At 45.1% G+C, this 18530-nt stretch overlaps 1 protein-coding gene and 1 long non-coding RNA gene across 3 annotated transcripts; both read right to left on the bottom strand.

The window, feature by feature from the left end:
- Positions 1-1089: 1089 nt before the first annotated feature.
- Positions 1090-5350, bottom strand: LOC135530924 (sialoadhesin-like). Its single transcript, XM_064959091.1, has 9 exons — positions 5335-5350; positions 5075-5290; positions 4106-4370; positions 3468-3721; positions 3004-3267; positions 2729-2825; positions 2596-2635; positions 2388-2468; positions 1090-2293 (listed from the first exon to the last, which is right to left on the bottom strand). The coding sequence occupies exons 1-9, from the start codon at positions 5348-5350 to the stop codon at positions 2222-2224; spliced, it is 1305 nt and encodes a 434-aa protein (XP_064815163.1). The 3' UTR covers positions 1090-2221.
- Positions 5351-5432: 82 nt separating this feature from the next.
- On the bottom strand, positions 5433-14842 carry LOC135530930 (uncharacterized). 2 transcript variants are annotated; one of them, XR_010453922.1, is made up of 3 exons: positions 14751-14842; positions 6015-6092; positions 5433-5731 (listed from the first exon to the last, which is right to left on the bottom strand). It is a non-coding gene; the product is annotated as an uncharacterized LOC135530930 (long non-coding RNA). The 2 variants fall into 2 exon arrangements; XR_010453921.1 differs by lacking the exon at positions 14751-14842 and adding an exon at positions 7073-7171.
- Between the last annotated feature and the right edge of the window lie 3688 nt (positions 14843-18530).

The raw sequence follows: 18530 nt of genomic DNA, 5'->3' as shown, positions 1-18530 counted from the left end.
ATTAGAGACGAGTATCATTCACCACCATCTCATTCTGTGGTCTATTAAACTGACCGGTTCTGATCTCACATCATTCTGCTGCTGCTGCTACTGTTACTCTACGCTGGCTTCTTGTCCTCCGTTGACTCTGCTGCTGCTACTGTTACTCTACGCTGGCTTCTTGTCCTCTATTGACTCTGCTGTTGCTACTGTTACTCTACGCTGGCTTCTTGTCCTCTGTTGACTCTGCTGCTGCTACTGTTACTCTACGCTGGCTTCTTGTCCTCTGACTCTGCTGCTGCTACTGTTACTCTACTCTGGCTTCTTGTCCTCTGTTGACTCTGCTGTTGCTACTGTTACTCTACGCTGGCTTCTTGTCCTCTGTTGACTCTGCTGCTGCTACTGTTACTCTACGCTGGCTTCTTGTCCTCTGTTGACTCTGCTGCTGCTACTGTTACTCTACGCTGGCTTCTTGTCCTCTGTTGACTCTGCTGCTACTGTTACTCTACGCTGGCTTCTTGTCCTCCGTTGACTCTGCTACTGCTACTGTTACTCTACGCTGGCTTCTTGTCCTCTGTTGACTCTGCTGCTACTGTTACTCTACGCTGGCTTCTTGTCCTCTGTTGACTCTGCTGCTGCTACTGTTACTCTACCCTGGCTTCTTGTCCTCTGACTCTGCTGCTGCTACTGTTACTCTACGCTGGCTTCTTGTCCTCTGTTGACTCTGCTGCTGCTACTGTTACTCTACGCTGGCTTCTTGTCCTCTGTTGACTCTGCTGCTGCTACTGTTACTCTACGCTGGCTTCTTGTCCTCTGTTGACTCTGCTGCTGCTACTGTTACTCTACGCTGGCTTCTTGTCCTCTGTTGACTCTGCTGCTGCTACTGTTACTCTACGCTGGCTTCTTGTCCTCTGTTGACTCTGCTGCTGCTACTGTTACTCTACGCTGGCTTCTTGTCCTCTGACTCTGCTGCTGCTACTGTTACTCTACGCTGGCTTCTTGTCCTCTGACTCTGCTGCTGCTACTGTTACTCTACGCTGGCTTCTTGTCCTCTGACTCTGCTGCTGCTACTGTTACTCTACGCTGGCTTCTTGTCCTCTGACTCTGCTGCTGCTACTGTTACTCTACGCTGGCTTCTTGTCCTCTGTTGACTCTGCTGCTGCTACTGTTACTCTACGCTGGCTTCTTGTCCTCTGACTCTGCTGCTGCTACTGTTACTCTACGCTGGCTTCTTGTCCTCTGTTGACTCTACTGCTGCTACTGTTACTCTACGCTGGCTTCTTGTCCTCTGTTGACTCTGCTGCTGCTACTGTTACTCTACGCTGGCTTCTTGTCCTCTGTTGACTCTGCTGCTGCTACTGTTACTCTACGCTGGCTTCTTGTCCTCCGTTGACTCTGCTGCTGCTACTGTTACTCTACGCTGGCTTCTTGTCCTCCGTTGACTCTGCTACTGTAACTAGCTGTTTCTCACTATGCTGCTGATTTCTGATATAATATTTTCTTTGTGAATGCTCGCTAGCTGTGTTTGAACCTCGCCGCATCGTTCAAAATCTGGAATTGGCAAAATCCCATAAAAAAGATAAGCAATACAATCTACAGATAGTAAACAGATAAGTTGACATGTTGAACCTGTAAATGAACCCACAAATGCTGATGCTCCAGATACTCAACTAGTGTAAAAAAGGCCAGTTTCATTGCTTCTTTAATCAGCGAGCACAACAGTTTTCAGCTGTGCTAACATAATAACAATATGGTTTTCTAATGATTAATTTACCTTTTAAAATGATAAACTTGGATTAGCTAACACAACGTGCCATTGGAACACAGGGGTAATGGTTGCTGATAATTGGCTTCTGCACGCCTTTGTAGATATTCCATAAAACATCTGCATTTTCCAGGTAGAATAGTATTTTACAACATTAACAATGTCTACACTGCATTTCTGATCAATTAGATGCTATTTTAATGGACACATTTTTTTGCTTTTCTTTCAAAAACAAGGACATTTTAAGTGACCCCAAACTTTTGAACGGTAGTGCACATACTGTATTTATCATTAGAAGAACAATCTAAATTCCAGCACATACTCAAAAGTTAAAGCTCATTGTCTCAAACCTAGATAAGAAAGCAACATGATAGTAAGAGAATAACATTGTGAGGCCTAGCTTTGGTTTGATGCTGTTGCTCTTCAGTCCAAGTTCTGTGGTGGTTCTCTTCAGTCCATGTTCTGTCGTGGTTCTCTTTAGTTCTCGTAATCGGAGGACTCAGCATCTATCTGAGTGCCTGTGTGTGTCACTGCCAAGTCTCTCACATTCTGAAAGGAGACACATTGAATGAGCACTTTACAAACCACTCCCTCTAACACTTGTATGTACACGGACACACAGACTGCATTATAAGAGACTTACTGCCAGGGTGTCATACTCTGGTGACCTGGTCTTCATGTTCAGAGATGTGTACATGTCACTGTTGGGGTCAGGATGGACACTCTGTGGAGAGAGACACAGAAACACAAACACTCAATACTGCATAAAACACAAATACATTCATTCATTCATTTATTGTCTATGTTTGTGGTATTGGGATTGAAATAACTTCTGTTGTTGACATTATTACCAGTGTGTCTGCTGTGTCATCACTTCCTCCTGTGGATCTCCTGTAATGAGGAACAGAGTGAGTTCTGCTCTCTACTGACCTCTAGTGGAAGTTGATATGTTACTAACACAGGATATGTAAATTAAATCCTCACCTCTTCAGAGTGCAGTAGATGGTGAGTAGCAGAGCTCCAGCAGTCAGGACAGCCCCCACCCCCACCACAGGAACCCAGGGAAACACTGCTGTAGTATCTTGAGTTTATAAATGCATGATGGAGATATGACAGAGGAAACCAGGGAAGAACAAAATGAAACAATATGTATTTAATTCTGTCATACAGTATGATGAGTGTCTCACATTGCTAACTATTATTTATTGTTGTTGACCTGTGTGATTATCAATGAATAGAGGAAGATGAGGTGAACTTACACTGAACGTCCACAGACACAGAAGAAGAGTTGAGACGTCCATATTTATTCTCAGCTTCACAGTAATATTCTCCTCTGTCCTCAGAGCTGATGTTAGTGATGCTGTAACTCTGTCCTGATGCTTTTGGTGAGGTTACGTTCTTCTTGTACCAGGTGTATTTGTCCACAGGTGGGTTGGCATCACTGCTGCAGGTCAGAGTCACTGAACTGCCCTCCACTAGTTCACCAGAGGGACTGACTGACACTGAGGGGTTCAATGGACCATCTGGTGTAAAAAAAACAGTAGATTTAGTACAAATTAGGACAGTTATTAAACATATTATATAAACATTCCACAATTGTACTTTTCCACACAATTACTTTTAGATCCACCCTCTTATTCAAGATGATCAATTCAAGTATCATGTGGATATGTCACTACAATGTTAATATACCAAACTAAAGGGTTAATCCCCATGTACTTACATGTGACAGTGAGAGTCTCTTCAGCAGAGGGGAGATCCTCATGTCCTTCTACAGAACAGGAGTATCTGCCTGTATCCTCACTGCTGACTGAGAACAGGATATAGACAGGAGAGGAGGTGTTGCTGTTTGGTATAGACTGTCCATTCTTATACCAACTGTAGGCTGTGATGGGGTCCAGTGTACAGTTGGTTCTACATCTCAGTGTGACTCTCTCCCCTCTAACACAGATGTAGGATCCATCTCCAACACAGCATCTAGAGTAAAAGGAACCACATCATTATTCTCCTCCTATATATGTCCTCTTATGTGAAATATTATATATTTTTCCCCTGTTACATAACACTGCAGTGTCTGCATGACTGCCCTTAAATAAGGTAATTACGGTCATTAATTTGATATATTTAGACAGGACAGTCAACTCTGTAATAATTTCCACTGTTTTCCAGGAAGTCCTGGGTTCCATAGAATCAATAAAACAGATTAAAACACAACATTCCCATTAGCATACATACAAACAACACTCACATTACAGCTATCTAGATATGCGTCATAGATGTGAGATGTGTGACAGATTACCTGTGACAGTCAGAGAGACAGGTGAGCCAGAAAAATTTCCTCCAGATGTTATGAATCTGAACCTGAACCCAGCAGAGTCACTCAATCTCAGGTCTGTGATTCTCAGGGTACAGTCACTCTCCTTATCCCCAAGGTACTCTATATGACCCTCATACCCTGGCACTGAGCTCAGATCTTCAGCCTCCATACCAGACCATTTAGTAAACCAGAAAGCTTGTTTGATCTCATGATAACTGGGATATGTGTAAGAGCAGGATATGTCCACTGTTGACCCCTTCAAAGCACAGATCTTCTGATGGGTGTAAGTCACACTCCAACACTTCTGACCTGAAAGACAAGACAATATAACACCTTTATAAAATTCTTAATTACAATATCTTCTGTATACACTTATGCTGTTACGTTCCCCAGCAAGAAAACCTCAAATGTAACCAAAACACAAATGGGAATTAATAAAAGAGTCACTGACAAAGACAAAAATGAGCCCAGTGGGCTCTGAAAGACACTCATGGGGGAGTCCATTGAAAATGTACTATCAACAACAACTGGACCAAAAAGACATGAGCTTCCACAACATTTACCCAAGAAGAGGCAAACAAAATAAAACCCCACAGTTGTAACACATTCTGACCAACGAGTGACACCAATCAGGGCACCTCACCTCCAAGTATCAATGAAAACAACAACACAACAATGTTTAAATCATATGCTGTGAAAGTAACCAGGAAGTGACTATCATTCAGCTTTGTAGTTTTTAAACTTTAGTAGTTATTTTTCATGGGTCTTCAGTGCTCAAAAAAAGTAGTGCAATAGTGTACAGGCACAACAACGTAATGAAAGGTATTTGGTAGAAGTAAATTCATCCATTGACTGCATTTTCATGAATTTGATTATATATCTTGAAGCCCATTCAACACTGCGTGGCAAAGCATACAGAACTAAAGCAGAAGTGGACATTACATTCACAGCAAAATCAATAATGATTGACTGACAACCTGAAACAAATGTTGTATGTCGAAGTCCACACTTACACTTTGCAGGAGAGAGGAGATCCTCATGGCCTTTTACAGCACAGGAGTAACTGTCTGCATCACTAAAGGAGTCTGAGTCCAGGCTGGAAGTGTCCTCCTTCACTTTGTGTCCGTTCTTGTACCAGATGTAGGTGGGGTTGTCAGTCAGAGTACAGGTGGTGCTACAGGTCAGTGTCGTCCAATACTCCCCTCTTGTTCCCCCAGTCACCTTTAGATCTGTAGTTATGAAACAACAATGGAGAACATCTGTCAGTCAGCACCATTCCAAGTTCTCATTGAAAATGTAATACATCATTAGAAGTGGTAACTGTTCTCTTTATGTCAGATTACAGAACCTGTGACAGAGAGTGACAGCTGAGCCAGATGTCAATGAGCCTGTTGAAAATGAGAAGTAATATGATGCTGAATCCTCCTCTCTCAGGTCTGTGATTCTCAGGGTGCAGTCATTCTCCTTATTCCCACGGTACTCTATACGATCCTCATATTTATCTGGGATGTGAGTCCACGTCAAACTCTTCCATTTATACCATGTGGTTGCTGTGACTGTATGACCTCTGGGATATGTGTAAGAGCAGGATAGATCCACTGTTGACCCCTTCAAGGTACAGAAACGTTTCTTGGTGTAGGTCACAATCCTGCTATTCTGACCCAGAATCACTGAAACACAGTCACACAACAAAAGGGAATCAGAATGAAGTCAAGGTCTTTTGGCTCACACTGACAGTAAGGTTTGTCCACACTTTGTTGCCATAGTTGCTGAGTTGAGTGTGGATGGAAACCACAGATAAGGGTCACTCAGTGAGGTGTGAAAGATAACTATTTAAAAGTGAAGTGGAGACTCCTAACAGAACACACCAGAACAACATTATGATTCTTATCCTTTTAGAAATGTCTGTAGATTGATACATAGAGCAACTAAAACATAAGAATGAGACCATACCTGCTACAGACCAGAGAAAGACCACCAGCACACTTCCTGCTGTTCTGAAGGCCATTGTTGCATCTCTCACCCTGCAGTCTTAGAAACATAAACAACAACTCACTCTATAGCTGGTGAATAACTACACTTGATGCATAGAACTCTAAATGGGGTACAGGGCCTCATTACTGAAAATGAACCAGGCTCATATTGTGTTCTGTTGTATTGTGCTATATGATTGTCTATGTGAATACTGTCAGTATGTAATGTGTGTGACGAGTTGCATGTCTGTCTACATCTGTCTACACCCCCAAACACACACCCACACACACACACACACACACACACACACACACACACACACACACACACACACACACACACACAGACACACAGACAGACAGACAGACACACAGACACACAGACACACAGACACACAAACACACAGACACACAGACACACAGACACACAGACACACAGACACACAGACAGACAGACAGACAGACAGACAGACAGACAGCCCAGCCTTCGCTTTGGCAAATTTGGTAAATGTTGCTTGTTGTCCTGCTATTTCCTGAGTACTTTATTATTTTATGACATTTCAGTAGTTCTAAACCTGCAACTGCCTCCTGACTCTCTACACTTGTGACTGTAAAAAATAAACGTCAGCCATCTTCTCCAGCGCCAACAAGGTGACCCCTTTTACACAAGAATGTTTATGCATGTGTGCTGTTGGTGAGACTACTGGTCTCACCTCACTGGCTATCAGGTCTACAAGGCCGTCATGTCTAGCAATGTACAAATCACCCCCCCCCCACACACACACACACACACTGCAGTGTTACAATGTTTGTCTGCATGTCTTTTTTACCCTGGTTAATCATCTCATCACTATGTAGATCAACACTCCAACACTGAGACACTTTATGAATACTGACCCTGACGTAACAACCAAAACAGAGCTCAAAACATAACAAGGAGTAAAATGATACATTACCTTCAAGTATATGACTTATGTATATATTAATAAAAACAAGAACCAAAAAACTATATTTCAAGATATCGTCAAGAGTACTTACAGAGTGAAGTGAAGGGGAGAGTCTTGTACAGTGAGTTAACTGGTATTGAGTGGGAACTGCTAGTAAGTGTCAGTTCTGTGGTTGATACATATTTATGTAGTCAGGACACAAGTAGCTGATACAGAACTGTCCTTTCCTTCCTCTTTAAGACATTAACATGCATGACAACCAGAACAGCATGTCAGAGAACGGAGGTTAGTGTATTAAAATGGGCCCTACATTTCTATAATGGACAAAATGTTCCCCAAATCCACTTTTATTTGAATACAGAACCATGTTAACAATATGTTGACTGTTCTATATGGAATGTTTATAATATCTTAGAATGTGTTGCCTTGTCCCTCTGAGTTCTACATGGAACAGGTCAAAGTTCCATTTACATTTGGTCAGTTCCATGATGTCATTCATACTATTCTACAAACACATTCAATTTACATTCCTCATCAGCTGCATCAACGTGGTACTGAAGGTTCCAATGTTCTGGACTAGAGCTCCTCCTACTGGCATCTCCACATTACTGCACCATCCTAATAATAATGTCCTCAATAATGTTGGGCTAATAACAACATTACAAACTGACAATACATCAGATAAAATGGTGAAACACAACACTGTCTACTTGACAAAGTCACATTTAATCACACAAACACTGATGTCTGTAGTACAACATGCCACTATCATATTATGTTACACTGTTGACCCTTGTGTACAGTACTGATAGTAGCATTAGTTAGCAGAGGAATCAGTATCATCATCACCATAGTCTGCTGTATTGACTGCTGCTGTCCATATACTATATAGTCTAATGTAGCATGTTATCCATATAGAGTCTAATGTAGCCTGTTATCCATATATAGTCTAATGTAGCCTGTTATCCATATATAGTCTAATGTAGCATGTTATCCATATATAGTCTAATGTAGCCTGTTATCCATATATAGTCTAATGTAGCCTGTTATCCATATATAGTCTAATGTAGCCTGTTATACATATATAGTCTAATGTAGCATGTTATCCATATATAGTCTAATGTAGCCTGTTATCCATATATAGTCTAATGTAGCGTGTTATCCATATATAGTCTAGTGTAGCATGTTATCCATATATAGTCTAATGTAGCCTGTTATCCATATATAGTCTAATGTAGCATGTTATCCATATATAGTCTAATGTAGCCTGTTATCCATATATAGTCTAATGTAGCATGTTATCCATATAGTCTAATGTAGCCTGTTATCCATATATAGTCTAATGTAGCCTGTTATCCATATATAGTCTAATGTAGCCTGTTATCCATATATAGTCTAATGTAGCCTGTTATCCATATATAGTCTAATGTACCCTGTTATCCATATATAGTCTAATGGTGTGGTGAAATCCTGCACAGATCCTTCACTGTGCGCTGCCACTTTAAGAGCACATCAGCAGTCAGGAAGGAGGAAGTAAAGCTCTTCTGGCTCTCTGTGTGGAGCTGTTGGTTGGACCACAGTGTGTGCAACTCTGCAGAAGTCCTGTTTATTTTCAGTGTGCTTAGTTGTAAAGTGTTAAGTTGATCGCCGGTGTTACCTCTCTAGGTCGTGGTTTTAAAATGCTTGTTTTTTCCTGACGTTGAAGTTAGGTTCACTTTAGGTTCTTAAAGAAAGATGAAAAGAGGTGATTTATAGATGTCTGTGTTTGGGCCACATGAAAGCTGGCCAAATACCGACGTCTATGATTGGTTCAGATTTGGTCCGGACCAGACCAAAAACCAACGTCCGTGAACGTGAAAATCAGGTCCAGAATGCACCAAAAAACATCCAGTCCAGACAGGACCAAACAAAACATCCAGTCCAGACAGGACCAAACAAAACATCCAGTCCAGACAGAACCAAACAAAACATCCAGTCCAGACAGGACCAAACAAAACATCCAGTCCAGACAGGACCAAACAAAACATCCAGTCCAGACAGGACCAAACAAAACATCCAGTCCAGACAGAACCAAACAAAACATCCAGTCCAGACAGGACCAAACAAAACATCCAGTCCAGACAGGACCAAACAAAACATCCAGTCCAGACAGGACCAAACAAAACATCCAGTCCAGACAGGACCAAACAAAACATCCAGAAGGTGTCAGTGTAGGACGGTGCTTACTGAGGTACAGCCTACAGTGTTGTCTGAAATTGAATTTCCGGAATGCCCATCTATGTTGAAGGTCTACCATTTGTAAAACATCAAAAAAGACTGCCAGTTCGGACCTGACCAAAAAATATGTCCAAAAGATGTCAGCCTGTTCTTACGGGGGTGTTTTCTACCATGTCGGCCTGTTCTTACGGGGGTGTTTTCTACCATGTCGGCCTGTTCTTACAGGGGTGTTTTCTACCATGTCGGCCTGTTCTTACGGGGTGTTTTCTACCATGTCGGCCTGTTCTTACGGGGGTGTTTTCTACCATGTCGGCCTGTTCTTACAGGGGTGTTTTCTACCATGTCGGCCTGTTCTTACGGGGGTGTTTTCTACCATGTCGGCCTGTTCTTACAGGGGTGTTTTCTACCATGTCGGCCTGTTCTTACGGGGGTGTTTTCTACCATGTCGGCCTGTTCTTACGGGGGTGTTTTCTACCATGTCGGCCTGTTCTTACAGGGGTGTTTTCTACCATGTCGGCCTGTTCTTACGGGGGTGTTTTCTACCATGTCGGCCTGTTCTTACGGGGGTGTTTTCTACCATGTCGGCCTGTTCTTACAGGGGTGTTTTCTACCATGTCGACCTGTTCTTACAGGGGTTTATTCTACCATGTCGGCCTGTTCTTACGGGGGTTTATTCTACCATGTCGGCCTGTTCTTACGGGGGTGTTTTCTACCATGTCGGCCTGTTCTTACGGGGGTGTTTTCTACCATGTTGACCTGTTCTTACGGGGGTTTATTCTACCATGTCGACCTGTTCTTACGGGGGTTTATTCTACCATGTCGACCTGTTCTTACGGGGGTGTTTTCTACCATGTCGGCCTGTTCTTACGGGGGTTTATTCTACCATGTCGACCTGTTCTTACAGGGGTGTTTTCTACCATGTCGGCCTGTTCTTACGGGGGTTTATTCTACCATGTCGGCCTGTTCTTACGGGGGTGTTTTCTACCATGTCAGCCTGTTCTTACGGGGGTTTATTCTACCATGTCGGCCTGTTCTTACGGGGGTTTATTCTACCATGTCGACCTGTTCTTACGGGGGTGTTTTCTACCATGTCGGCCTGTTCTTACGGGGGTTTATTCTACCATGTCGGCCTGTTCTTACGGGGGTGTTTTCTACCATGTCGACCTGTTCTTACGGGGTTTATTCTACCATGTCGACCTGTTCTTACGGGGTGTTTTCTACCATGTCGGCCTGTTCTTACGGGGTTTATTCTACCATGTCGACCTGTTCTTACGGGGTGTTTTCTACCATGTCGGCCTGTTCTTACGGGGGTTTATTCTACCATGTCGGCCTGTTCTTACGGGGGTTTATTCTACCATGTCGGCCTGTTCTTACGGGGGTGTTTTCTACCATGTCGACCTGTTCTTACGGGGGTTTATTCTACCATGTCGACCTGTTCTTACGGGGGTTTATTCTACCATGTTGGCCTGTTCTTACGGGGGTGTTTTCTACCATGTCGACCTGTTCTTACGGGGGTTTATTCTACCATGTCGGCCTGTTCTTAGGGGGGTGTTTTCTACCATGTCGGCCTGTTCTTACGGGGGTTTATTCTACCATGTCGACCTGTTCTTACAGGGGTTTATTCTACCATGTCGGCCTGTTCTTACGGGGGTGTTTTCTACCATGTCGGCCTGTTCTTACGGGGGTGTTTTCTACCATGTCGGCCTGTTCTTAAGGGGGTGTTTTCTACCATGTCGGCCTGTTCTTACGGGGGTGTTTTCTACCATGTCGGCCTGTTCTTACAGGGGTGTTTTCTACCATGTCGGCCTGTTCTTACGGGGGTTTATTCTACATTACATTTACATTTAAGTCATTTAGCAGACGCTCTTATCCAGAGCGACTTATGTCGGCCTGTACTTACGGGGGTTTATTCTACCATGTCGACCTGTTCTTACGGGGGTGTTTTCTACCATGTCGGCCTGTTCTTACGGGGGTTTATTCTACCATGTCGGCCTGTTCTTACGGGGGTGTTTTCTACCATGTCGGCCTGTTCTTACGGGGGTGTTTTCTACCATGTCGGCCTGTTCTTACGGGGGTGTTTTCTACCATGTCGGCCTGTTCTTACGGGGTGTTTTCTACCATGTCGGCCTGTTCTTACGGGGGTGTTTTCTACCATGTCGGCCTGTTCTTACGGGGTGTTTTCTACCATGTCGGCCTGTTCTTACGGGGTGTTTTCTACCATGTCGGCCTGTTCTTATGGGGGTGTTTTCTACCATGTCGGCCTGTTCTTATGGGGGTGTTTTCTACCATGTCGGCCTGTTCTTACGGGGGTGTTTTCTACCATGTCGGCCTGTTCTTACGGGGGTGTTTTCTACCATGTCGGCCTGTTCTTATGGGGGTGTTTTCTACCATGTCGACCTGTTCTTACGGGGGTTTATTCTACCATGTCGGCCTGTTCTTACAGGGGTTTATTCTACCATGTCGGCCTGTTCTTACAGGGGTTTATTCTACCATGTCGACCTGTTCTTACAGGGGTGTTTTCTACCATGTCGGCCTGTTCTTACGGGGGTGTTTTCTACCATGTCGGCCTGTTCTTACGGGGGTGTTTTCTACCATGTCGGCCTGTTCTTACGGGGGTTTATTCTACCATGTCGGCCTGTTCTTACGGGGGTTTATTCTACCATGTCGGCCTGTTCTTACGGGGTGTTTTCTACCATGTCGACCTGTTCTTACGGGGGTGTTTTCTACCATGTCGGCCTGTTCTTGGGGGTGTTTTCTACCATGTCGGCCTGTTCTTACGGGGTGTTTTCTACCATGTCGACCTGTTCTTACGGGGGTTTATTCTACCATGTCGGCCTGTTCTTACGGGGTTTATTCTACCATGTCGACCTGTTCTTACGGGGGTTTATTCTACCATGTCGGCCTGTTCTTACGGGGGTTTATTCTACCATGTCGGCCTGTTCTTACGGGGGTTTATTCTACCATGTCGGCCTGTTCTTACGGGGGTGTTTTCTACCATGTCGACCTGTTCTTACAGGGGTTTATTCTACCATGTCGGCCTGTTCTTACGGGGGTTTATTCTACCATGTCGGCCTGTTCTTACGGGGGTTTATTCTACCATGTCGACCTGTTCTTACGGGGGTTTATTCTACCATGTCGGCCTGTTCTTACGGGGTTTATTCTACCATGTCGACCTGTTCTTACGGGGGTGTTTTCTACCATGTCGGCCTGTTCTTACGGGGTGTTTTCTACCATGTCGGCCTGTTCTTACGGGGTGTTTTCTACCATGTCGGCCTGTTCTTACGGGGGTGTTTTCTACCATGTCGACCTGTTCTTACGGGGTTTATTCTACCATGTCGGCCTGTTCTTACGGGGTTTATTCTACCATGTCGACCTGTTCTTACGGGGGTTTATTCTACCATGTCGGCCTGTTCTTACGGGGGTTTATTCTACCATGTCGGCCTGTTCTTAGGGGGGTTTATTCTACCATGTCGACCTGTTCTTACGGGGGTGTTTTCTACCATGTCGGCCTGTTCTTACAGGGGTTTATTCTACCATGTCGGCCTGTTCTTAGGGGGGTGTTTTCTACCATGTCGGCCTGTTCTTACAGGGGTGTTTTCTACCATGTCGGCCAGTTCTTATGGGGGTGTTTTCTACCATGTCGGCCTGTTCTTACGGGGGTTTATTCTACCATGTCGGCCTGTTCTTACAGGGGTGTTTTCTACCATGTCGGCCAGTTCTTATGGGGGTGTTTTCTACCATGTCGGCCTGTTCTTACGGGGGTTTATTCTACCATGTCGGCCTGTTCTTATGGGGGTGTTTTCTACCATGTCGGCCTGTTCTTACGGGGGTTTATTCTACCATGTCGACCTGTTCTTACAGGGGTTTATTCTACCATGTCGACCTGTTCTTACGGGGGTTTATTCTACCATGTCGACCTGTTCTTACGAGGGTTTATTCTACCATGTCGGCCTGTTCTTACAGGGGTTTATTCTACCATGTCGGCCTGTTCTTACAGGGGTTTATTCTACCATGTCGACCTGTTCTTACAGGGGTGTTTTCTACCATGTCGGCCTGTTCTTACGGGGGTGTTTTCTACCATGTCGACCTGTTCTTACAGGGGTGTTTTCTACCATGTCGGCCTGTTCTTACGGGGGTGTTTTCTACCATGTCGGCCTGTTCTTACAGGGGTGTTTTCTACCATGTCGGCCTGTTCTTACGGGTGTTTATTCTACCATGTCGGCCTGTTCTTACGGGGGTTTATTCTACCATGTCGGCCTGTTCTTACGGGGGTTTATTCTACATTACATTTACATTTAAGTCATTTAGCAGACGCTCTTATCCAGAGCGACTTATGTCGGCCTGTACTTACGGGGGTGTTTTCTACCATGTCGACCTGTGTCTCATGTTAATACTACTCCTAAACACAACCCACCATCACTGTGTCTCATGTTAATACTACTCCTAAACACAACCCACCATCACTGTGTCTCATGTTAATACTACTCCTAAACACAACCCACCATCACTGTGTCTCATGTTAATCCTACTCCTAAACACAACCCACCATCACTGTGTCTCATGTTAATACTACTCCTAAACACAACCCTCCATCACTGTGTCTCATGTTAATCCTACTCCTAAACACAACCCACCATCACTGTGTCTCATGTTAATACTACTCCTAAACACAACCCTCCATCACTGTGTCTCATGTTAATACTACTCCTAAACACAACCCACCATCACTGTGTCTCATGTTTATACTACTCCTAAACACAACCCACCATCACTGTGTCTCATGTTAATACTACTCCTAAACACAACCCTCCATCACTGTGTCTCATGTTAATACTACTCCTAAACACAACCCACCATCACTGTGTCTCATGTTACTACTACTCCGAAACACAACCCACCATCACTGTGTCTCATGTTACTACTACTCCTAAACACAACCCTCCATCACTGTGTCTCATGTTAATACTACTCCTAAACACAACCCACCATCACTGTGTCTCATGTTACTACTACTCCTAAACACAACCCACCATCATTGTCTCATGTTAATACTACTCCTAAACACAACCCACCATCACTGTGTCTCATGTTAATACTACTCCTAAACACAACCCACCATCACTGTGTCTCATGTTAATACTACTCCTAAACACAACCCACCATCACTGTGTCTCATGTTAATACTACTCCTAAACACAACCCACCATCACTGTGTCTCAAGTTAATACTACTCCTAAAGCTCTTACGAAGCATACACATAATCACTTTTACTCTCAAGCTTACTTTAGGCTATTTTCAAACAAGTCTCCACAACAATCTATTGCTTTTAGAGTCCTTAAGATACCATGCTAAAGTATTATATGTGTAACCACATGTACAATACTGTATCAGATTACTACGCAGAAATACATCTACAGAGTATACTGTAAATAACAGAAAAACAAAACATACATTATAATAGCATCGCCATGCACATAACAGGATACAGAAGTTCATGGAAACAAACAAATGATAAAATAAACATATTTTAAGATATCGTCAAGCATACTTACAGAGTGAAGGGGAGATGTGTTGCAAGTTAACTTACTGGAAGTCTATATAAATAGACACTGAGTGTGAGGTTTGAGGTCTGGTTGACACAACATTGAAGCAGTCAGGGACAATAGAGTTGAGTAGAGGCATACTTGCTTCAAAGCCTGTTTTAGCATGGCTAAAGCCATTGAATACACCATTTCAGTTGGTGTACCGACTGTTATTAAACTTATGGAAGTTGAAGATATTAACTACTTTAATACGGAAATAGCCCTCAATGGTGCTGCTCATTCTGTCACAGAAGACATCATGACAAAGATGTACCTTCTATCCAACTCTATGTCAGGGACCAAGAAGCTTATGCAGAGAAGGCTTCCTTCAGCAGTCACTCAGACAGTGTTCGAGAACATCAAAACTGATGTATCATGGGTAAATTGTGACTGACTGAATAATCTATAAATAATATTGAGTAGTTATTCATCATGCAAGGTGATTTGTAGATCTTGACTTGCCTATAAAGTCAGCTACTATGTCGAATACTCCCACATTTACAAAAATCCCATTCAAGTCACGGGACTGATATTAAGATTTCACATATTAACATTCTCTCATCATGTTCAAATCATCTAGAAGTGACTTTGTTGACCTTCACAACGCATTTTTTTAAACTTTTGATTGATTTAGAAATGTGCGAGAAATGCCTCTTATCAGTCACATGACGAATGGGATTTGTGCCACGAATGCTAAAACGTTAGCAGGTGGAAACAGTGTCCGGGGAAACTAAACCAAAGCAGGGACTGATGTCACCATGTTCATAGACTGCTAAAAGGGAAGGGAAACCAATGTGTCATTTTGTAACTTGGGTGAACCTTCATTATATTATAACAATATATTAGCAAGAGAATAGAGTGTAAGGACTAGCTTTGGTTTGGGGCCATAGCTCTTTAGTCCAGGTTCTGTGGTGGTTCTCTTCCCTTCAGGTTCTGTGGTGGTTCTCTTCCCTCCAGGTTCTGTGGTGGTTCTCTTCCCTCCAGGTTCTGTGGTGGTTCTCTTCAGTGCAGGTTCTGTGGTGGTTCTCTTCAGTGCAGGTTCTGTGATGGTTCTCTTTAGTCCAGGTTCTGTGGTGGTTCTCTTCCCTTCAGGTTCTGTGGTGGTTCTCTTCAGTGCAGGTTCTGTGGTGGTTCTCTTTAGTCCAGGTTCTGTGGTGGTTCTCTTCTTTCCAGGTTCTGTGGTGGTACTCTTCCCTTCAGGTTCTGTGGTGGTTCTCTTCCCTCCAGGTTCTGTGGTGGTTCTATCAGTCCAGGTTCTGTGGTGGTTCTCTTCCCTCCAGGTTCTGTGGTGGTTCTATCAGTCCAGGTTCTGTGGTGGTTCTCTCCCCTGGATGGTCTGATATACGGAGTGCTGAGCGTCTCTCTGAAGAGATGTGAACGTGTCACTGTGGGGGATTTTCACACTCAGAGAGACAGTGACACAGGAAACACAGTATGAGCACTTTACACGCTTTCTTCTGTTGAAGGATGAGCTGACCAAAATGCAGCGTAATGGTTACTCATGTTTATTGAATGAAAGTAGACTAGACGTGAAATAACTGAAAATGTACAAAAACAACAGACGGAAACGTGAAAACCTATACAGCCTGTCTGGTGAAACTAAACACAGAGACAGGAACAATCACCCACGAAAACACTCACAGAATATGGCTACCTAAATATGGTTCCCAATCAGAGACAACGATAATCACCTGACACTGATTGAGAACCACCTCAGGCAGCCATAGACTATGCTATACACCCCACAAAAACCCATGTCACACCCTGGCCTGACCAAATAAATGAAGATAAATATAATATATTTCGACCAGGGCGTGACAGAACCCCCCCCCCCCTAAGGTGCGGACTCCCGGACGCACATCAAAACAATAGGGAGGGTCCGGGTGGGCGTCTGTCCATGGTGGCGGCTCCGGCGCGGGACCCCACTCTATTAATGTCTTAGTCCCCCTTCCTCGCGTCCTAGGATAGTCCACCCTCGCCGCCGACCATGGCCTAGTAGTCCTCACCCGGAACCCCACTGGACTGAGGGTCAGCTCGGGACAGAGGGTCAGCTCGGGACAGAGGGTCAGCTCGGGACAGAGGGTCAGCCTAGCACTGAGAGGAAGCTCAGCCAGGTAGTTGGATCCGGCATATCCTGGCTGGTTGACGGTTCTGGCAGATCCTGGCTGACTGGCAGATCTGGAAGAGTCTGGTTGACTGGCAGATCTGGAAGAATCTGGTTGACTGGCAGATCTGGAAGAGTCTGGCTGACTGACGGATCTGGCTGCTCCATGCTGACTGGCGGCTCTGGCTGCTCCATGTAGACTGACAGCTCTGGCGGCTTCTTGCAGACTGGCAGCTCTGGCAGCTCCATGCAGACTGACAGCTCTGGCTGCTCCATGCAGACTGACAGCTCTGGCTGCTCCATGCAGACTGACAGCTCTGGCTGCTCCATGCAGACTGACAGCTCTGGCTGCTCCATGCAGACTGACAGCTCTGGCTGCTCCATGCAGAATGGCAGCTCCGGCTGCTCCATGCAGAATGGCATCTCCGGCTGCTCCATGCAGACTGACATCTCTGGCTGCTCCATGCAGACTGACATCTCTGGCTGCTCCATGCAGACTGACAGCTCTGGCTGCTCCATACAGACTGACAGCTCGGGCTGCGCTAAACAGGCGGGAGATTCCAGCAGCGCAGGAGAGGAGGAAGGCTCTGGCTGCGCTAAACAGGTGGGAGACTCCAGCAGCGCAGGAGAGGAGAAAGGCTCTGGCTGCGCTAAACAGGCGGGAGACTCCAGCAGCGCAGGAGAGGAGAAAGGCTCCGACATCACAGGAGAGGAGAAAGGCTCCGACATCACAGGAGAGGAGGAAGGCTCCGGTAGCGCTGGAGAGGCGAGGCGCACTGTAGGCCTGATGCGTGGTGCTGGCACTGGTGGTGCTGGCACTGGTGGTACTGGGCCGAGGACACGCACAGGAAGCCTGGTGCAGGGAGCTGCCACCGGAGGGCTGGTGTGTGGAGGTGGCACAGGATGGGCTAGACCGTGAAGGCGTACTGGAGATCTTGAGAGCAGTGTTGCCACAGGACTTGCAAAGCTAGGGATGTGTACAGGAGGCCTGGTGCGTGAGGCTGGCACCAACTTCACCAGCCGACTAACACGCACCTCAGGACGAGTATGGAGCGCTGACCCAGGTGCCATCAAATCCCTGACACGTTCCGTTGGGCGAATTCCATGCAAAAAGCACCAACACAGCAACTCCCTCATTTCTCTCTCCTCAAATTTCCCCATTAACTCCTTCACAGTCTCTGCTTCGCTCACCTCCAACACCGGCTCTGGCTCTGGTCTCCTCACGATAAACAAGGACAGTGGGCTCAGGTCTGACTCCACACTCTGCCACACTCTCCCTTGGGGCTGACTCTCCGGCTTCCATCCGCGTCGCCGCGCTGCCTCCTCATACCAGCGCCTCTCAGTTCTCTCCGCCTCCAGTTCTTCATTGGGGCGGCGATATTCTCCAGGCTGATCCCAGGGTCCTTCTCCGAACAATTCGTCCTCCAATGTCCATTCCTCTCTTTGCTGCACCTGCCTGTTACCACGCCGCTTGGTCCTGTTGTGGTGGGTGATTCTGTAACGGCTTTCTTCTGTTGAAGGAGGAGCGGACCAAAATGCAGCGTGTTGGTTACTCATGTTTATTGAATGAAAGTAGACTAGACGTGAAATAACTGAACATGTACAAAAACAACAGACGGAAACGTGAAAAACTATACAGCCTGTCT

The sequence above is a fragment of the Oncorhynchus masou genome, unplaced genomic scaffold (assembly GCF_036934945.1).
Source record: "Oncorhynchus masou masou isolate Uvic2021 unplaced genomic scaffold, UVic_Omas_1.1 unplaced_scaffold_1461, whole genome shotgun sequence".
NCBI classification, from domain to species: Eukaryota; Metazoa; Chordata; class Actinopteri; order Salmoniformes; family Salmonidae; genus Oncorhynchus; species Oncorhynchus masou.
This window is presented reverse-complemented; position numbering and strand designations above follow the sequence as displayed.